This window comes from Leptodactylus fuscus, chromosome 9 (genome assembly GCF_031893055.1).
Source record: "Leptodactylus fuscus isolate aLepFus1 chromosome 9, aLepFus1.hap2, whole genome shotgun sequence".
Taxonomy (NCBI): domain Eukaryota; kingdom Metazoa; phylum Chordata; class Amphibia; order Anura; family Leptodactylidae; genus Leptodactylus; species Leptodactylus fuscus.
The window spans coordinates 41,483,184-41,500,676 of record NC_134273.1 but is presented as its reverse complement, the minus strand read 5'-3'; the positions used below and the strand labels follow the sequence as shown (position 1 = coordinate 41,500,676).

The 17,493-nt window shown below is 43.8% G+C and overlaps 1 protein-coding gene across 1 annotated transcript; it reads left to right on the top strand.

Annotated features, from left to right (window-relative positions):
• The first annotated feature begins 3,618 nt into the window (after positions 1 to 3,618).
• ANKRD54 (ankyrin repeat domain 54) lies at positions 3,619 to 14,981 on the top strand. The gene is made up of 8 exons (XM_075286407.1): positions 3,619 to 3,850; positions 4,741 to 4,788; positions 8,927 to 9,025; positions 10,322 to 10,393; positions 10,480 to 10,527; positions 10,626 to 10,750; positions 11,797 to 11,904; positions 12,671 to 14,981. Exons 1-8 carry the CDS (start codon positions 3,673 to 3,675, stop codon positions 12,743 to 12,745), a joined length of 753 nt encoding a protein of 250 aa, XP_075142508.1. The 5' UTR covers positions 3,619 to 3,672; the 3' UTR covers positions 12,746 to 14,981.
• Positions 14,982 to 17,493: the final 2,512 nt, after the last annotated feature.

The following is a 17,493-nucleotide window of genomic DNA, read 5'->3' as shown; positions in this document are numbered from 1 at the left end:
AAATACAGCCTATTAAACCTAGTACTGACCACATGAAACTGCTGCCTGGCCTAGAAGGACCCTGAAGTGGAGGACACAGCTGCAGAACAACCTGTAGCTACTTTCTGCAGTATCACTAGTACATGAAGCACAGGCAGGGACCAGGGGGAGGAGTTTGGCTAATACATGGAGCACAGGCAGGGAACAGGGGGAGGAGTTTGGCTAATACATGGAGCACAGGCAGGGAACAGGGGGAGGAGTTTGGCTAATACATGGAGCACAGGCAGGGAACAGGGGGAGGAGTTTCAGCGCATTGTGTGTCATGTGCCAACACTCTGCTCTAATTACCGTGTTTCCCTGAAAGTAGGACACCCCCGAAAGTAAGGCATACAGGGGGGGGGGGGGTTGTTGAATTGCCTAATTTAAGGCACCCCCCGCAAATAAGGCATGCACAAAAATCATGTGCACAGCAAAGCCGGCTGCTGCCTCTGCTGTTGTGTCCACTGTCCCTGCTGCTGTAGGATGAGCTCTTCCAGCTCATCCCAGAGGCAGCAGCCGCCATACAGAAGAGACAGCAGTGAAGTGAGGATCACTAAGCCCCGCCCATGAAAGCTCTGCCAAGCCCCGCCCACCACTGCCGGGACAAACAGCAGTACCAGCGCTGCTAGGAAGATGGGAAAGGTAAGTAGGATACCTTCCCCCACCCCCCCTACACGACCTACAACCGGCAGTTATGCTGACGCTCCGCTAAGGAAGTGCCGGCATGACCGCCGGTTATAATAAGACGTCCCCCCGAAAATAAGACAGGTCCTATATTTAGGGCGACAATTTAATATAAGACACTGTCTTATTTTCGGGGGAAACACGGTAGCTGCAGGGACCTTTCCCTGCTCAACCTCAATCAGCCAGTAACAAGTGAGACTGAGCAGGGAAAGTAAGTAAGTGCATGTGAAAGCTGACGCTGTGCGCTGCTCAGAACTACACATCCTGGACTGGTCCCTCACTCAGTTAATATGTCTTCCTAAACCAGAAGTATCTGAGTATGACCAGTCCAGGATGTGTAGCACTGAACAGCAGATGTAGATGTAAATCTTATGATCTACTGCTAGAGGGCCCCCACCTTATCACTGGGCCCTGGCAAATACAAAAATGCCCAAAAATCATCTGTGAGTAGAAATGACTACAACAACACAAGAGACTCACTAGACAGCACATTCCAATAAAACACGTTTATTAAATTAAAGACAACAAAGACAGAAAAGAAAAGGGGGGCACTGAAACATGACCACAACAAAGTGCAACTTAATACCGTATTTCTCCGAAAATAAGACAGGGTCTTATATTATTTTTTCACCGAAAAAAAAGAGCTAGGGATTATTTTCAGGATAGGTCTTAATTTTTTCCATGAAAAAGTAGTCACACATTTGACTACTTTTTATTTCAATTTTTATGAGAGGTGAAACAGTGAAAAAACAGCAGTTTGGAACTTTGATTTTTTATATATATATTCTATATATAATATATATATTGGTTTGTTTTTTTTAATATTTATTCCCCTTAGGGGGCTTGAACCCGCAATCATCCCATAGACTGCAATTCTACGTATTGCAGTCTATGGGAGATTCTCCATATACTATTCAGGCTGGTCTATGACCAGCCTGAATAATAATATTCGTATTACAGGCCTGGGAGCCTTCATTAGGAGGGAGGGAGGGAGCCAGCCTGCAACTAGAAAGGTACGGGCCCAGTGGGGACAGGCCCTGGGGATTGTTATTTTGCTTTGGGGGGCGTCATGGACTGGCCCAAGGCATTTCTAATACTTTGGGAGAGGAAGGTGTCACATTCAATGATGCCTGTACATTAGTGGAGACTCAGAACAGTAGTAATGGCACTGGGGTACCAGCCTCGGGTACAGGTGTACAGAGATGGAGGGAGGACATGAATATGGGGGCACAGATGGAGGGGGGACATGAATCTGGGGGCAGAGATGGAGGGAGGACATGAATATGGGGGCACAGATGGAGTGGGGACATGAATCTGGGGGCAGAGATGGAGGGGGGACATAAATATGGGGCAGAGATGGAGGGGGGACATAAATATGGGGGCAGAGATGGAGGGATATGAATCTGGGGGCAGAGATGGAGGGACATGAATCTGGGGGCAGAGATGGAGGGACATGAATCTGGGAGCAGAGATGAGGGGACACGAATCTGGGGGCAGAGATGGAGGGACATGAATCTGGGGGCAGAGATGGAGGGACATGAATCTGGGGGCAGAGATGAGGGGACACGAATCTGGGGGCAGAGATGGAGGGGACATGAATCTGGGGGCAGAGATGGAGGGACATGAATCTGGGGGCAGAGATGGAGGGGACACGAATCTGGGGGCAGAGATGGAGGGGACATGAATCTGGGGGCAGAGATGGAGGGGACATAAATCTGGGGGCAGAGATGGAGGGACATGAATCTGGGGGCAGAGATGGAGGGGACATGAATCTGGGGACAGAGATGGAGTGGGGACATGAATATGGGGGCAGAGATGGAGGGTGGACATGAATCTGGGGGCAGAGATGGAGGGGGGACATGAATCTGGGGGCCAGAGATGGGGGGATATGAATTTGGGGCAGAGATGGAGGGGGGACATGAAACTGGGGGCAGATGAAGGGTGTATATGAAACTGGGGGGAGAGATAGAGGGGGGACATATAATTTACGGGTGACTGTAGGAGCACGTGAAAAATGTATGAGAATGGGCGGAGTCAACATAAAAGTAGGCGGAGCTAAATTTGCCGCAGCACGCGACACACATTTTGTCCCTCTTTCGACTTTTCAAAAGTTGGGAGGTATGCACTCAGGAGGACAGGCAGCAACCAATGGTTGTTTAATATGGCACCCACCATATTGCTGTCTGTCCCCCTGAGCCCTGAGTGGCGGGTCGGCCCATCACTTTCCTCAGCACCAATCTGTGTGTGGGGGAGGGGTGACTAAGGAAGGATCATTATACTATCCATACACTAGATTAGCGTATTCTTGTTTACTACTGGTGGTACTGTTTGGCCATCAGGTCGCCCATCATTGATGGAGCCTTGCCCAGCTCACTAGCTGTTCCGCTCAGCAGCTTCCAGGGCTTAGAGGGAACATTGGTCCCAGCAGTCAGGCCCCCAGTCATCACCTATGTTCTCTTGAATGCTGGGTTATTTGTCATTTTTGTCACCTGTTTTGCATCCAATGGGAGGCAGTTCTCACAGATCCCTCATGAATGAGTCTATTGATGGATTCCTAAAAACAGGTAAAAATAGGACATGATGGGGTGTTTTTTCTTAATAGTCTGTTAAAATTTAAAAAAAAAAAATCAGAGCTGTGCCTAGTGAGAAGGCGGGGTAAATGTGTATAGAGATGAATACTCTGCTGATTTGGGGTTATTGGGAGCTGCAGGTCAGGCCGTATATACAGAGCAGCGCTCTCTCCCTCTTTCCTTACAGACCAGCAGGCGGCGCCACTAAACCATTCTGAAGCCTCCGCTGTACTGAACAAGCTGCCAGACCACATGTAAATGCCGCGTCCTATCCGTACGGGCTACTCATTTTCTTGCGCGTAGGACGTGTGACGTCACGCTTGCTCACTGCTGATTGGCTGGGGTAGCCGGTTGTTATGGTGACTGCGGCCTGGTGGCCTGTCTGGAGCCTGTGGAGAGAATGGAGCTGGAAGAACAGAGCAAATCGTCTCTTCCCGGGGAGCTGGGCACGGGGGTCCCCGAGCTACTGAGAGCCCTATGGGAAGAGCCCGAGAAACCAAGGCGGAGTCCTGGGGGCCGCGTAAGGTCTCACAGGCAGCACCGCTACAGACTGTGCCCGCTGGCCAGGGAGAGCTACGGTGAGCTGTCAGGGACGGGAGGCGTCTGTACGTGTCTACGCCGCCTATTATCCACATAGAAGACAATGGAGCCGTCTGGACACGATGTAGTTGTGTCTGGTGAAGTGATCAGGAGTCAGTAATACTAAGCTGTCACTGTCAGGTGGAAATGCCGGCCCCGCCCCTTACTGACACATAGTTGTATACAACACATTACTATGAAGGGGTAACAGATATTCCTTTCCCTAAGGATAGAACATAACTCCTCAGGATCACTAGGAGGGTCCCGTGACCCCTGTATAAATAGTGTGCACATGTGACCACTGCGACATTCACCTCTCCGGCACTGTGACGTATAGAAGCAAACGTCATGGCGGTCAGTCATACACACTACACTTCCATTTACACAAGCCACATTCTCACGATCACCGGGGGTCTTAGTAGTGGGACCCCCAGAGATCAGATATTTATTCCCTATTCTGTGTGTAGGGAACAAGTCTTGTCAGTGAGAAAACCCCTTTAGGCTAAACATTCGCCCTTCCCCCCTACCCTTCTTTCTTTTTTATGTACAGATTTTCTGGATGTATTGTAAAGGTTGTAAGCCAACACGAGGTGCCCTGGAATTAGGTGAAACCAGCTATTTTTTGCCATGGATGGGTCTGGTTTGGGAAGTCCCAGAAGCAACTTTCCAGTTCTGGTTTTTTTTGTTTTTTTTTTCATGCCAAAACTAGCATAGCAGTCTGGTAACTTTAAAAGATAGGATTCCTTTAATGTCTGTTGTTGTGATCCCCTGGTAGATAAGAATGACAGACCTAAAGATTGTAATGACAATCTGTGATTTGTGATTTTTTTTTTCTCAAACTATTTAAGCTTATTCTTAATTAAACTTGGTTTAAATTCTCTTCTAACAGCTCTTCGGAAGTTGCGGGAAGCGGCCAATGGAAATGATATAGACACAGGTACTTTACATATATCATACACTAATACATATATCCTTAAAGGGGTTGTCCCATCACAAGGATCCTATCTACACTGCTTGTTAATGTGAATGTATGACTTCTCCTAAATACATTGCTTCAGCAAAACTGCTTTGTTTGTCCACTATCTTACTTTATTCATTTTATTTTGACACATCCCTTGACTTATCTGGTCATAAGTCAAGTGATGTATCTGCTGCTCTGAGGGAGGAGGGGCTAAGTGCAGGGGAGCGAGCTTAGTGTGTGTGTGGGGGGGGGGGTAGTTTACACTTTGGGGGGAGGGAAGGGGCCACCAATACAGACCCGGCATCCGCTGTAATAGAGAGGCGGATGCCGGGGAGTGTAGATGCCGGCACAGGTGAAGCCAGCAGCGGCAGGAGCGATGCTGCTATTCCAGAGGGGAGGGGTGGGGCAGAGGAGCGTAATAGCAGCATTGGTCCTGCCGCTGCTGGCTTCACCTGTGCCGGCGTCTACACTCTCCAGCATCCGCCTCTCTATTACAGCGGATGCCGGGTCTGTATTACATTGTGAAGGCTGTACGTCCGATGCCTAGTGCATCGGCAGCGCACACGCAGGGCCAGCGGCATAGAAGCGACGACTTCTCGCCGCTGGCTTTGCATATGTAATCCCGCCCACCAATGATGCAACAAAGCAGGAAGACAGAAGAATTTACTGCAGCGAAGACTAGCGAGTATGCGACGTGGGACAACCCCTTTAAAGCAGATCTTTGTATATTATCTGTATGTCTGTAGCCTCATATTTCACTTACCGTAAATATACCAAAAGTATAGCACCTCTATTGGAGGAATAGGTATAACCCATCATAATTCAATCCTACCTCCCTCCCTCATTAAGCCCTTCAAACCTAGCATGTCTTAAACCACAAACATAGATATACAAACACAAAACTGGAACAGGCCAGATGGTTATCGACACTCAACATATCCAACTACAGGTTCAAGTATAAAAAATATATACCTTTATTAACACAATGTTAAAAATTATATACATCAATATAGAGAAATACACATATACTGGACAGATGCAAAACACCGTATAAAACAGTACACATAGATGAATCTTAGTGAAATAGTATTGCACATATACACTCACCGGCCACTTTATTAGGTACACCATGCTAGTAACGGGTTGGACCCCCTTTTGCCTTCAGAACTGCCTCAATTCTTCGTGGCATAGATTCAACAAGGTGCTGGAAGCATTCCTCAGAGATTTTGGTCCATATTGACATGATGGCATCACACAGTTGCCGCAGATTTGTCGGCTGCACATCCATGATGCGAATCTCCCGTTCCACCACATCCCAAAGATGCTCTATTGGATTGAGATCTGGTGACTGTGGAGACCATTGGAGTACAGTGAATTCATTGTCATGTTCAAGAAACCAGTCTGAGATAATTCCAGCTTTATGACATGGCGCATTATCCTGCTGAAAGTAGCCATCAGATGTTGGGTACAGTGTGGTCATAAAGGGATGGACATGGTCAGCAACAATACTCAGGTAGGCTTTGGCGTTGCAACGATGCTCAATTGGTACCAAGGGGCCCAAAGAGTGCCAAGAAAATATTCCCCACACCATGACACCACCACCACCAGCCTGAACCGTTGATACAAGGCAGGATGGATCCATGCTTTCATGTTGTTGACGCCAAATTCTGACCCTACCATCCGAATGTCGCAGCAGAAATCGAGACTCATCAGACCAGGCAACGTTTTTCCAATCTTCAATTGTCCAATTTCGATGAGCTTGTGCAAATTGTAGCCTCAGTTTCCTGTTCTTAGCTGAAAGGAGTGGCACCCGGTGTGGTCTTCTGCTGCTGTAGCCCATCTGCCTCAAAGTTCGACGTACTGTGCGTTCAGAGATGCTCTTCTGGCTACCTTGGTTGTAACGGGTGGCTATTTGAGTCACTGTTGCCTTTCTATCAGCTCGAACCAGTCTGGCCATTCTCCTCTGACCTCCGGCACCAACAACGCATTTCCGCCCACAGAACTGCCGCTCACTGGATGTTTTTTCTTTTTCGGACCATTCTCTGTAAACCCTAGAGATGGTTGTGCGTGAAAATCCCAGTAGATCAGCAGTTTCTGAAATACTCAGACCAGCCCTTCTGGCACCAACAACCATGCCACGTTCAAAGGCACTCAAATCACCTTTCTTCCCCATACTGATGCTCGGTTTGAACTGCAGGAGATTGTCTTGACCATGTCTACATGCCTAAATGCACTGAGTTGCCGCCATGTGATTGGCTGATTAGAAATTAAGTGTTAACGAGCAGTTGGACAGGTGTACCTAATAAAGTGGCCGGTGAGTGTATATATAGTAAGATGAACTACACCTGATGCAACCTCCACAAACAATTTATTAAATAATCACACTACCCGAATGCAGCTAAACTACTCTCCTAGTATTGACTAAGCATGTATATAGTCATAATATCCTGATTACAGAAAGAACACTCTCCTTAATTCCACATAAAGTCAGAAAATGACCAATAATATGTATTTCCGAAGCAGGAACAGGGATAAACCCATGTTTACAACATATTGTCATCAGGGAGGCAGAGCCGCAGGTATAATGCACACATAATGTAAAATACAATAAGGATAGGTCTACATCAAGAGGAAATATGCCATCTTACCCAATAGAATCACTGTGATGTAAAGCAAGAACACCTAGTGTCTGTTTGTCCGGGAAGAAGGCTTAGCGTGCCGAAACGTGCGTCGGGCTGACAAACAGACACTAGGTGTTCTTGCTTTACATCACAGTGATTCTATATGGGTAAGATGGCATATTTCCTCTTGATGTAGACCTATCCTTATTGTATTTTACATTATGTGTGCATTATACCTGCGGCTCTGCCTCCCTGATGACAATATGTTGTAAACATGGGTTTATCCCTGTTCCTGCTTCGGAAATACATATTATTGGTCATTTTCTGACTTTATGTGGAATTAAGGAGAGTGTTCTTTCTGTAATCAGGATATTATGACTATATACATGCTTAGTCAATACTAGGAGAGTAGTTTAGCTGCATTCGGGTAGTGTGATTATTTAATAAATTGTTTGTGGAGGTTGCATCAGGTGTAGTTCATCTTACACTATATATATATATATATATATATATATATATATATGTGCAATACTATTTCACTAAGATTCATCTATGTGTACTGTTTTATACGGTGTTTTGCATCTGTCCAGTATATGTGTATTTCTCTATATTGATGTATATAATTTTTAACATTGTGTTAATAAAGGTATATATTTTTTATACTTGAACCTGTAGTTGGATATGTTGAGTGTCGATAACCATCTGGCCTGTTCCAGTTTTGTGTTTGTATATTCATATTTCACTTAGACTTTTTGAGTTTGGGCTTACATACTTGCAATTTCCAAATTTCTTATTCTGCATTGCAGCTCCATTATCATAAAGATCAGTTTTTTATTCTTATGCCAATTCTCTAAAAAGGATGTTCCTTTTCCTGCTGTGACTTCTTTCTCTGCTCTAGATAATCGCCCATAATTGCCACCCATCTGCTGACGTGACATCACCCACTTTGTCATACTATGTCAGCAGTTGGTGCAGTTATCTAGAGAAGAGAGTGAAGCCCCAGCAGGAGAAGAATCGGCCATAAAGGCTTTTTGATCTAATTTGCATAAAAATAAAACAAATGCAACGAATAAGAAAGATATGTTTGGAAAGTGTAGAAGCCGCCCTACAAGCTATTGACATTAGTCTGATACTAATTTTCTTGCTGACAGACTCCCTTTACGCTAGACAGTGTAACAATGTGCCTGATTTATCAAACGGCATTAGACACTATGATAAATCTGGTGCAGTTTAAGAAAGTAGGTATAGTCTAACCTTGTACTGTCTTACTTTTTCTTTCCCATTGTGCTTTAAAGACTTTCTCCAAGATTAAATATTTCTTATTTAATAAGAAAAATAGAATTTGAAACATTGTGTGTTTAAAATAAAATTCTTTGCTGGTGGCTAAGCACTGATACCAGTATATCACTTCAATGTGTTTTCTCATGATTATAGTTTGCAACATATATACATAATATAGATATTACGCTTGTTTGTAATATTTTTTTTTTTAGTCCAGCGTTTGCTAGATGAAGGAACAGATCCTTGTGCAGCTGATGACAAGGGGCGTACAGCATTGCACTTTGCATCTTGCAATGGAAATGACAAAATTGGTATGAGATTCCATGGAATGTCCTTTATAGAATTCCGGTGCCTCCACAAAGGATAGAAATGCCGCTGATCTTATGTTTGTGCCATGTGGATGCAGCAAAAAATGTGAACAATTCAATTTCTGCAGCCAATCTTCCCCATTGAGTTTAATCAGGAAGTCAAAATCTGCAACACAACCCAGGTGTTGTGCACCACTTGCAATATCTGTAGATGTGGATAAACCTGATTAGGTGCAGATTTGTCATTGTGGATTTCCCTGCAGATTTGATCGTATTTGCTGCAGAAAGCCCAGCGAGTGTGAAAAACAACATACCGTTAGGCTGTGTTCTCACAGAGGAATTTGTTGCAGATCTGCGAACATTTTGGCATTGCCATGAGAGCTTTAGTGATGGTACTTATGTTAGATCTACTGTTTTGTGAAAAAAATGTAGTTATGAAGATGAATTCTTCAATACCAAATGGTCATGGGTTCAGTTAAGAGTTATCCAGCTTCTGAAAATTATCTGCAGATACATCCATAGTAGTGCTTAACATTCACTATTCCCTTCTATGACCTTTGCCTGGCTTTATTTTACTTGCTGCTCCTTGTATCACTGTTATTTACATGCTGTGAATCTGTGGACAAACTACATTTCCCATGAGTTATCTGTGTGTTAACACTCTGTGTGCCCTTCGCTTCTCCATTCTCCTCTGCATTGAAATCATAGATAATAAATCGCTCCCACATCTGAGGTCACATTATGCTGTGGTACTTCATTTGCAAACTCTCTCTCTCTTCACCCCCTTCCCCCTCCTTCCTTTGAGCAGTAAACACAGAGAGTGAGAGCAGGCAGATAAGTTATGGGAAATGTAGTTTGTTCAAAGAGTCACTGCATGTAAATAACAGTGATACAAGGTGCAGCAAGTAAAATAAAGCCAAGCAAAGGCTGCACAAGGGAACAGGGAGGATTTATTACTGCTGTGGACGTATTAACAGATACTTTTTGGAAACTAGATAACGCTTTCAATGAGTAAAATGGTGCACAAAAACCCATGCAGGTATTTTATATACAGACTTGCTGGCTGCTAAGACACCAGAGGGAACATACTGTGAAAGGAATAAGATCAGCATTTCCTTCCCAAATCTTTGCTCCTATTTCGCCTCTTATTGAAAGAAAAAAAATAAGATTGTACAGGTTGGGCATTACACTATAATAACTTATACAGCTTTCAGAAATGCAGAATATGCAGAATAAGTCATGATCATATTCACTGTACTTATGTACACACTAAAAATGTCTGTTTTCAATTTATTTTAGTGCGTTTGCTCTTGGACCATGGTGCTGATCCAAATCAAAGAGATGGGCTAGGGAACACGCCATTGCACTTGGGTACGTGTTATAAGAAACTTTTTGTTACATTTACGTGCATTATTTTATTGTACTTGTTTCTTGCATTTATTTCTTTTCCTTTCTAGCTGCTTGCACCAGTCATGTGCCAGTTATTACAACCCTTTTACGGGGAGGTAAGAAACCTATTCAATTCTTCATCAGAAAGATGTGCACATACTAGTAAACTTAATGTTGTTTTTTATTTATTTATTTTTCTGAATTTTATTATAAGGTGCTAGAGTTGATGCTTTAGACCGTGCAGGCCGGACACCTCTTCATTTAGCCAAGTCCAAGCTGAATATATTACAAGATGGAAAATCACAGACTCTGGAATCGCTGAGACTAGAGGTTAAACAGGTAAGACTTCAGGAACTACATTAATGTGACCACCTGTCAAAATCCAGAATAACCACCTTTCGCAGAGCGGACCACTGGGAGACGTGCAGGACGAGTGGGGATGTTGTGATGATGATCATTGGGATGTTTAGCCATGCCGACTCCAGTGCCGTGGCCACCTGCTCTAGGTTACGCAGTTGAGCATCCATGGTGCGAACAACCCAATCGAGGTGGTCCCACAGATTCTCAATTGGGTTCTAGTCTGGGGAATTTGCTGGCCAAGGGAGTACGGTAAACTCATCCTGGTGCTCCTCGACCCACATACATACACTGTGAGCTTTATGACATGTCGCATTGTCCTGCTGGTAGATGGCATCATCCTGAGGAAAAACAATTCGCAATGTAGGGATGAACATGGTCCACAGGGATAGATGCATACTTGTGTTGTTCCATCGTGCCTTCCACAATGATGAGTGCACCCAGATGGCTGATGACACGTGTCTTCTGCAAATGGTTATTTAACGTTGACTTCCAAAGTAGGTGGTGGTCACATTAATATGACTGGACTGTGTATAATTCGCAATTGACTGCACCATGTACGTTGGTTTATATAGCGTGATCTAGGACCACACAATGTAACATGTTCACCTAAAAGGTCCTATACTAAAACTCAGCTTTAAGTAAAAAGTATTTTATATATATATATATATATATATATATATATATATATTATACCGTGTATATATAAAACACCAATCCTCATGTACGTATCCTCATATACCTATCCTCATACACCTATCCTCCTATACCTATCCTCCTATACCTGTGTATATAAATAACCAATCAGCAGACATACACAATGCCTAGGATCACCAAAAGAGAATTATTTACCCAGTTGATGTATTCAGTATTCCCCTGTACTGATGGAGCCTTCCTCTTCCCCCTCCTCCAAAAAAACCAAAAACAAAATCTGGACCTTAGTGTTCATATACTGCATGACTCTGGTCATAGAATCAAAATACCAGATAGTAAATGAATAATCACGATTGTGTTTTTGCCGCCTGTAGATTATCCAGATGTTACGGGAATACCTGGAAAGGCTGGGTCAGCAGGAGCAGACAGAGCAGCTGGATCATATCTGTTCCAGACTACAGAGGACTAGCACCAAGGAACAGGTTATTGCACTTTTTCACTATCACTTCTGTTTTTCTGAACCAAGTTAGACTCATAATATGCAACTCTGTTGTCAATTTATAGTCCTGTCAATAGGTTCATGTGGAATTTTGATTTGTATTGCATGTAAAGCATTGCTTGTAAAGTAATACTGATGAAGAAACAGAGGATGTCCCCACCCTCTATTAAACTCCTTAGATGCTGCCATCACTATTGATAGCAGTATCTCAAGGTGAAAATTGGCTGGACTGGAGTTATTTCTGACTGGTCGGTACAGCAGGAACCTGGTTGTCGGTCACTGTTTGGCGTACAGGCAGCATGCTCTATGACGTAATATAGTTTCAAGAAGGCAACTTGAAATAGAATCTGCTACTATAACTTTGTTGTTTTTGGTTACCTGCACTCAAGCAGCATAGTGGGACTGTTGCCTTGCAGTGCTGGGGTCCAGGGTTTGAATCCAAAGACAACATCTGCATGGAGTTTGTATGTTCTCCCTTTGTTTGTGTGGGTTTCCTCCAGGTGCTTTGGCTTTCTCCCACGTGCCAAAAATATACTGATAGGTTAATTGGCTTCCTATAAAACAACTGACTCTTGTGGTTGTTAAGGGATGACCGCCAGTATGGCAGCCACTAACTCCTTACTCCACAATGCTCCCTGCACTATGAGTCCCTTGGTGAGAAAATCCCATTGCAAATCTTTGTCATTGTCTTTCTTGACTATTTGACATTATATCAAATATAAAATGAGCAGATTTATTTTCTACTCCAGGTGGATGAGGTGACGGAGTTACTGGCTAGCTTCACATCACTCAGTCTCCAGATGCAGAACATGGAGAACAGGTAGCCACATATATAGAGGTCATCCTTACCAGTCTACTGCATCAGCAGCCTTGAACGGTGACGTCAGAGCAAGAATGGGGCGTTTTGCTGCCACAAGAATGTGACCATCCTGCACCTTGGTTACCTTGTACACAGATATGTAAGACCACTCTAGCGTCGTTTACCCATCACTAACCACAAACTCAGGTTTTGCCTTCTAGGTGAAATGACTTCCAGGAGCGAAGCATACTCTAATAGACCACTTACATGCAGAAAGGCAAAGAACTTTCTTGAAGAAACTGAACAGTAAGGGGTAATGTGCTATTGTGACAATCTTCTCTGAAGTGTCTTTCATTCCTGAATTGCGGTGCTATATTTTCATACATTCTTGTGGAATTTCATTATTTTTTAGAGCTGTGATGTATTATGATGTTTCTGTTGATATTATGTCTGCTGCGTATTGTGTCCATTATTTGTTTTGTGAGATTCCCGTCCTTCTAATTTGGAGGCAGCACTGTGAATATAGATCCTTTTTAACAAGGCAGCTGACATTAAAGGGAACCTGTCACGTTGCAAAATGTAGTCCAATCAGCAAGCAGGATATTGTAGGATAGGAGGAGCTAAGGATTGCTGTATACAATTGTGGGAAAAAAATCATTTTGGTTTTAGGATTGCTCTGTCTGTGTGATCTCTTGTAATGTATGTTGACATGACAATATGTGGTTTGGCATATATGTCCGCAATATACACAGTATCTTTACCATGGAGCCTATAGCACAAATCCGAGGTGGAGCTGGCATTCAGTTGAGCTAAAGTATGTGGCCACATAAAGGGGTTCTAGCAATATTTATGGCACAGAGAGCAAGGCTTTTTTCCTACTAGTACGCAAAAAATTCCCATCAGAATTGGCATGAAAAAAATTGTTGAAACTCTTCCCCTCAAGGAATTTTGCTATTCATGTAGTGATTTTCCAAAATCTTTTAGAGCATATTATATGCATCAGTCTGTTCAGCTCCTCCTGCCCTATAACATGCAGAATAAAAGGTTAGTGAATCTGTCACAATGAAAATGCACAATCTGCTGATCACATGTTATATAGTTAGTGGGAAAAGATTCCGTATAACTTAATTTGATTCACTTACATATTAGCACTTTCTATGCTTAGAAATAATAAGGGAGTTGTGGGTGGTCCTAATTAATGATTGACAGCCCTCCGTATATGCCTGTGGATGCAGATATAGCATCTGACCAACCCCCATGACTACAGTGAAGCATAAGAAAAATGTCAGGTTATGGAGAATCCTTTCCCACAAAACTGTTTAAGTCGGCTCAGCGCCTCCTGCTTTATACCTTGGTGAGTACAGATCAAACATGTTCAGCATGACAGGTTCTCCCTAAAAACAGATGTGGTCTCTAAGGCTCTGTTCATACTAGCTACATGGCTTCCAGAGTAGTGACATCTCCACACAACACTTTTTCAAAGGATTTTTATAGATTCTTTTGACTTTGCTATTCTTGCTCTGAAAATATCAGACACACTGAGGGACAGTCAGTGATGCCAAGCCTTTTTACCACTGCATGGTAGGGGATTGCCTCAGTGCACTTCATCTGCTTCTGTTATGAAAATGTACTGGGTACCGTCTGTCATGGAAAACAATCTACATAGTACCCAAACAGCTGGGGTGACCCATTGCCATGCAGTTGGAAAGGGTCAGTGTGAACAAGGCCAGGATTTTCTTTTTCACAGCCTATCCTCGAGAGAGAGCCCTTAAATATCTGATCAGTGGGGCCAGCAGTTAACCCCTGCATGGATCAGCTGTTTGGGGTCACTTCTGATACGTGTACTGGAAGCAGTTGTCTCCAGGTCCTGTATAGTGGTGGGGCGCTGGTACTGCAGCTCAGCTACCATTGAAGTTGTAGGAAGCTGCACTGAAGAACAGGTATCAGTCCACTATATAACAGGACATGAAGCCAGCGCTCTGTGCTGTGTATAGTATGGAGGTCACAAGCAGGCCCTGAACAGCTGATCTATGCAGGGACATGGTTGTTGGCGCCTCACCGGTGATATGGTCTATCCTAAGGAAGGGCCATAGAATGAATCCTGTTAAGCAGTTTTCTCCGAGCGGATGGAGGAATCTCATCTCTGTGGGTGTGACAATGTACTGAGATTAGATGTGCAATTTACCTTTGCTGGAAGCTAAGATTTTTTTTTTTTTTTCTATTCCGTGTTTTAGCATTGCCTACCTTTAGTGCACTATTATAAGGTGACTATTTCTGTTCATATGGCATGTGAAAGCTGTTCTTCATACAGTGATATCTGGAATGAGAGCTAAGCAAGCTCTGACCATTCATGGATGAAGAATAAAGTTCTGTAAAATGATTGTGATGTTATAAAGCTGTATCGCTTACTATGCAGTAGGATTGCTGAACGTGATGGATGGTTTCAGGACGTTTTTTCTCCACACTGTTCATCCGTCTATGAACGTCTGAGCTTTCTGACCAATCAAATCTGTCTTTTCCTCCCTGGAGGAACTAGTCCATTTTTGTCTTTCTAGATGTTCTACAGACACTGTGACCGTAATGTCATTTAATGTTCTGTCATTTGTATTCTTATTAAAAAGAAAATGCAAACCCGGTCTGTGCTGTTTTATGCTACTTACTATTATATATTTACCCTATAACACCATTGCATGCTTTGTAATAATTCCATTGTTCACACGTAAGAATTTGATACTGATTTGGGAGCGAATTGTGCCTCCCCTACCCCCCCCCCCATCCAAATCAGCAGCAGATTCCGATTGAAAACAATTAGAGGCAGAGATCACAGCAGGATACTGAAAAAAAAAACCTCCTGCTCAATTTTCTCCATGTGAACGGCCCCTACGCCTTGCAAGGGGGCATGGGACTTAGACCAGACTAAGTACCAGGCAGAGGTAAGGAAGACATAACAGCTGTCATATGATAACACCCACTGGGAGCAAGTTCAGCCATTTTATACTTATAAACCTCGTTTTAGCCAGAGAATGCCATAAACAAAGTAGTTTGGCTTGAGATCCAATTTGCCATACTATGGAAACAAAAAAAATCATCTTGAACCCTGTTTGACAATTGGACAGATCCCTGTATCAGATTTCTATAATAAGGCCTTATTTATCAATCCCCCCTATGCCAAACATACACAACAACCCCAGTTCTGCGTCTTGCTTGCCAAATTGTTTGGATTTGGGTGGGGATCCCTTGACCCAACATAATCATTATAACTGAGTTATAGTGTAAATCTGCACTAGTTCCTAACTGAGAATGGGAGTATGCCTGACTTTTTTTTTTTGAGGGTACCAGAGCCTCTTCATAAATCAGCCATGCACTGTGCCTGTTGGGCAAGTATTATGACTAGTATGAAACACCGGTCTTAGTATATCTGTCTCAAGGTGTGTATTTGCTCGCCCGTATTGCCGAACTTTACAAAAAAATGCACCATTTTCCTCAGTTTTCGTGGATTCCCCAATATATTCTCATGTCTATGACGGATTTATGAAAACAGAGGCCCAATGGATGTACAGAAGCGGTGGAATAATGTACCATTAGTCTGGTTGTCACTGCCCTTTTTTCACTGTTAGTGCGAATGAAGACAACCCAAAGGCAAGGAAGATACTACTGTCCGTTATGCAGAGACTGTTAAGTGTAACTAGGAGGAGGATAGGAGTTGTGCTTCTTAGGAAGCTGTATTCTGGAACCCATTTGGGCCCTTTGGGCTTCATTGTGGTTAGACCTCAGGTCAACACACTGAGAGAGGTGAATTATATTAGTTATTTGGCGTGGAATAAAGGCACCCCTTCATCACCAGAGGTCTGGGCATCCCTCTTCCTAAGCCTGGGTCCAGCCTAACCAGGAGACTACTACCCCTAGCTGCACAAGTTCACTGTTCAGAGTTCCATGAGTAAAGTTCACTTTAGTTCAACTGCTCCACTGCCTCCTGAGTGATTCCAGTGCTTACCAACAGGGCCCTTGCAAATACCATATAGCTCAGGGTGAGAGAGGACTGGTCTCCAACTGGATGAGACCTGGAGAACAACAACTTCCACCATCAGGTACCACGCAGGCCCCTCTCGTCAGTGTTCGGCCTGGGAGCTAAGCTGGAGCTGTTCAGTTGAATGCACTTGGTTTACCCTGTCACATCACCATCACTACTATTCCCATGCTATGGCTCCCTCCATTGAGTTGCGACAAATGGCTGACCTTGCCACTGTTTCTCTTCGGACAGATCTAAGCAGTAAAAATGACTCTCTGGCCATTTCAGGACTCCATATTGCAGGTCATTTGGGCTCCACTGAGACAAAGGCTTTCTAGACTAATTATGATATTACTGAAAGCTAAAGGGGGCCTTGCCCTCCCCCACCTTGTCCTTTATTATTGGGCTGCCCAACTGAGGAGAGTAAAAAACAAACAACACCGAGTCAATCCTCGTGTATTACCACTAGAAGAAAATGTGGTTTAAATGGAGAGACAAATGCTTGCTCACCTGGGTGGGTTGTGAGGAGGTCACAACAACCCAAATAGCCTTGAGAGCAAGCAAGTTCAGGGTATATAGAATAAGGTGGAGGCCAGCAGCTGCAGGACCGTTACACGTACGGGAACGTACAACGAAAAATTGGGGCCGGCCTGATACAATGATCGGCCTGAAGAACAGCGCTCACCCAGAAGATGACAGAAATTTCTTTAATAATAAATGGAACAGCACAACGCGTTTCGGACATATGGTAGTCCTTCCTCAAG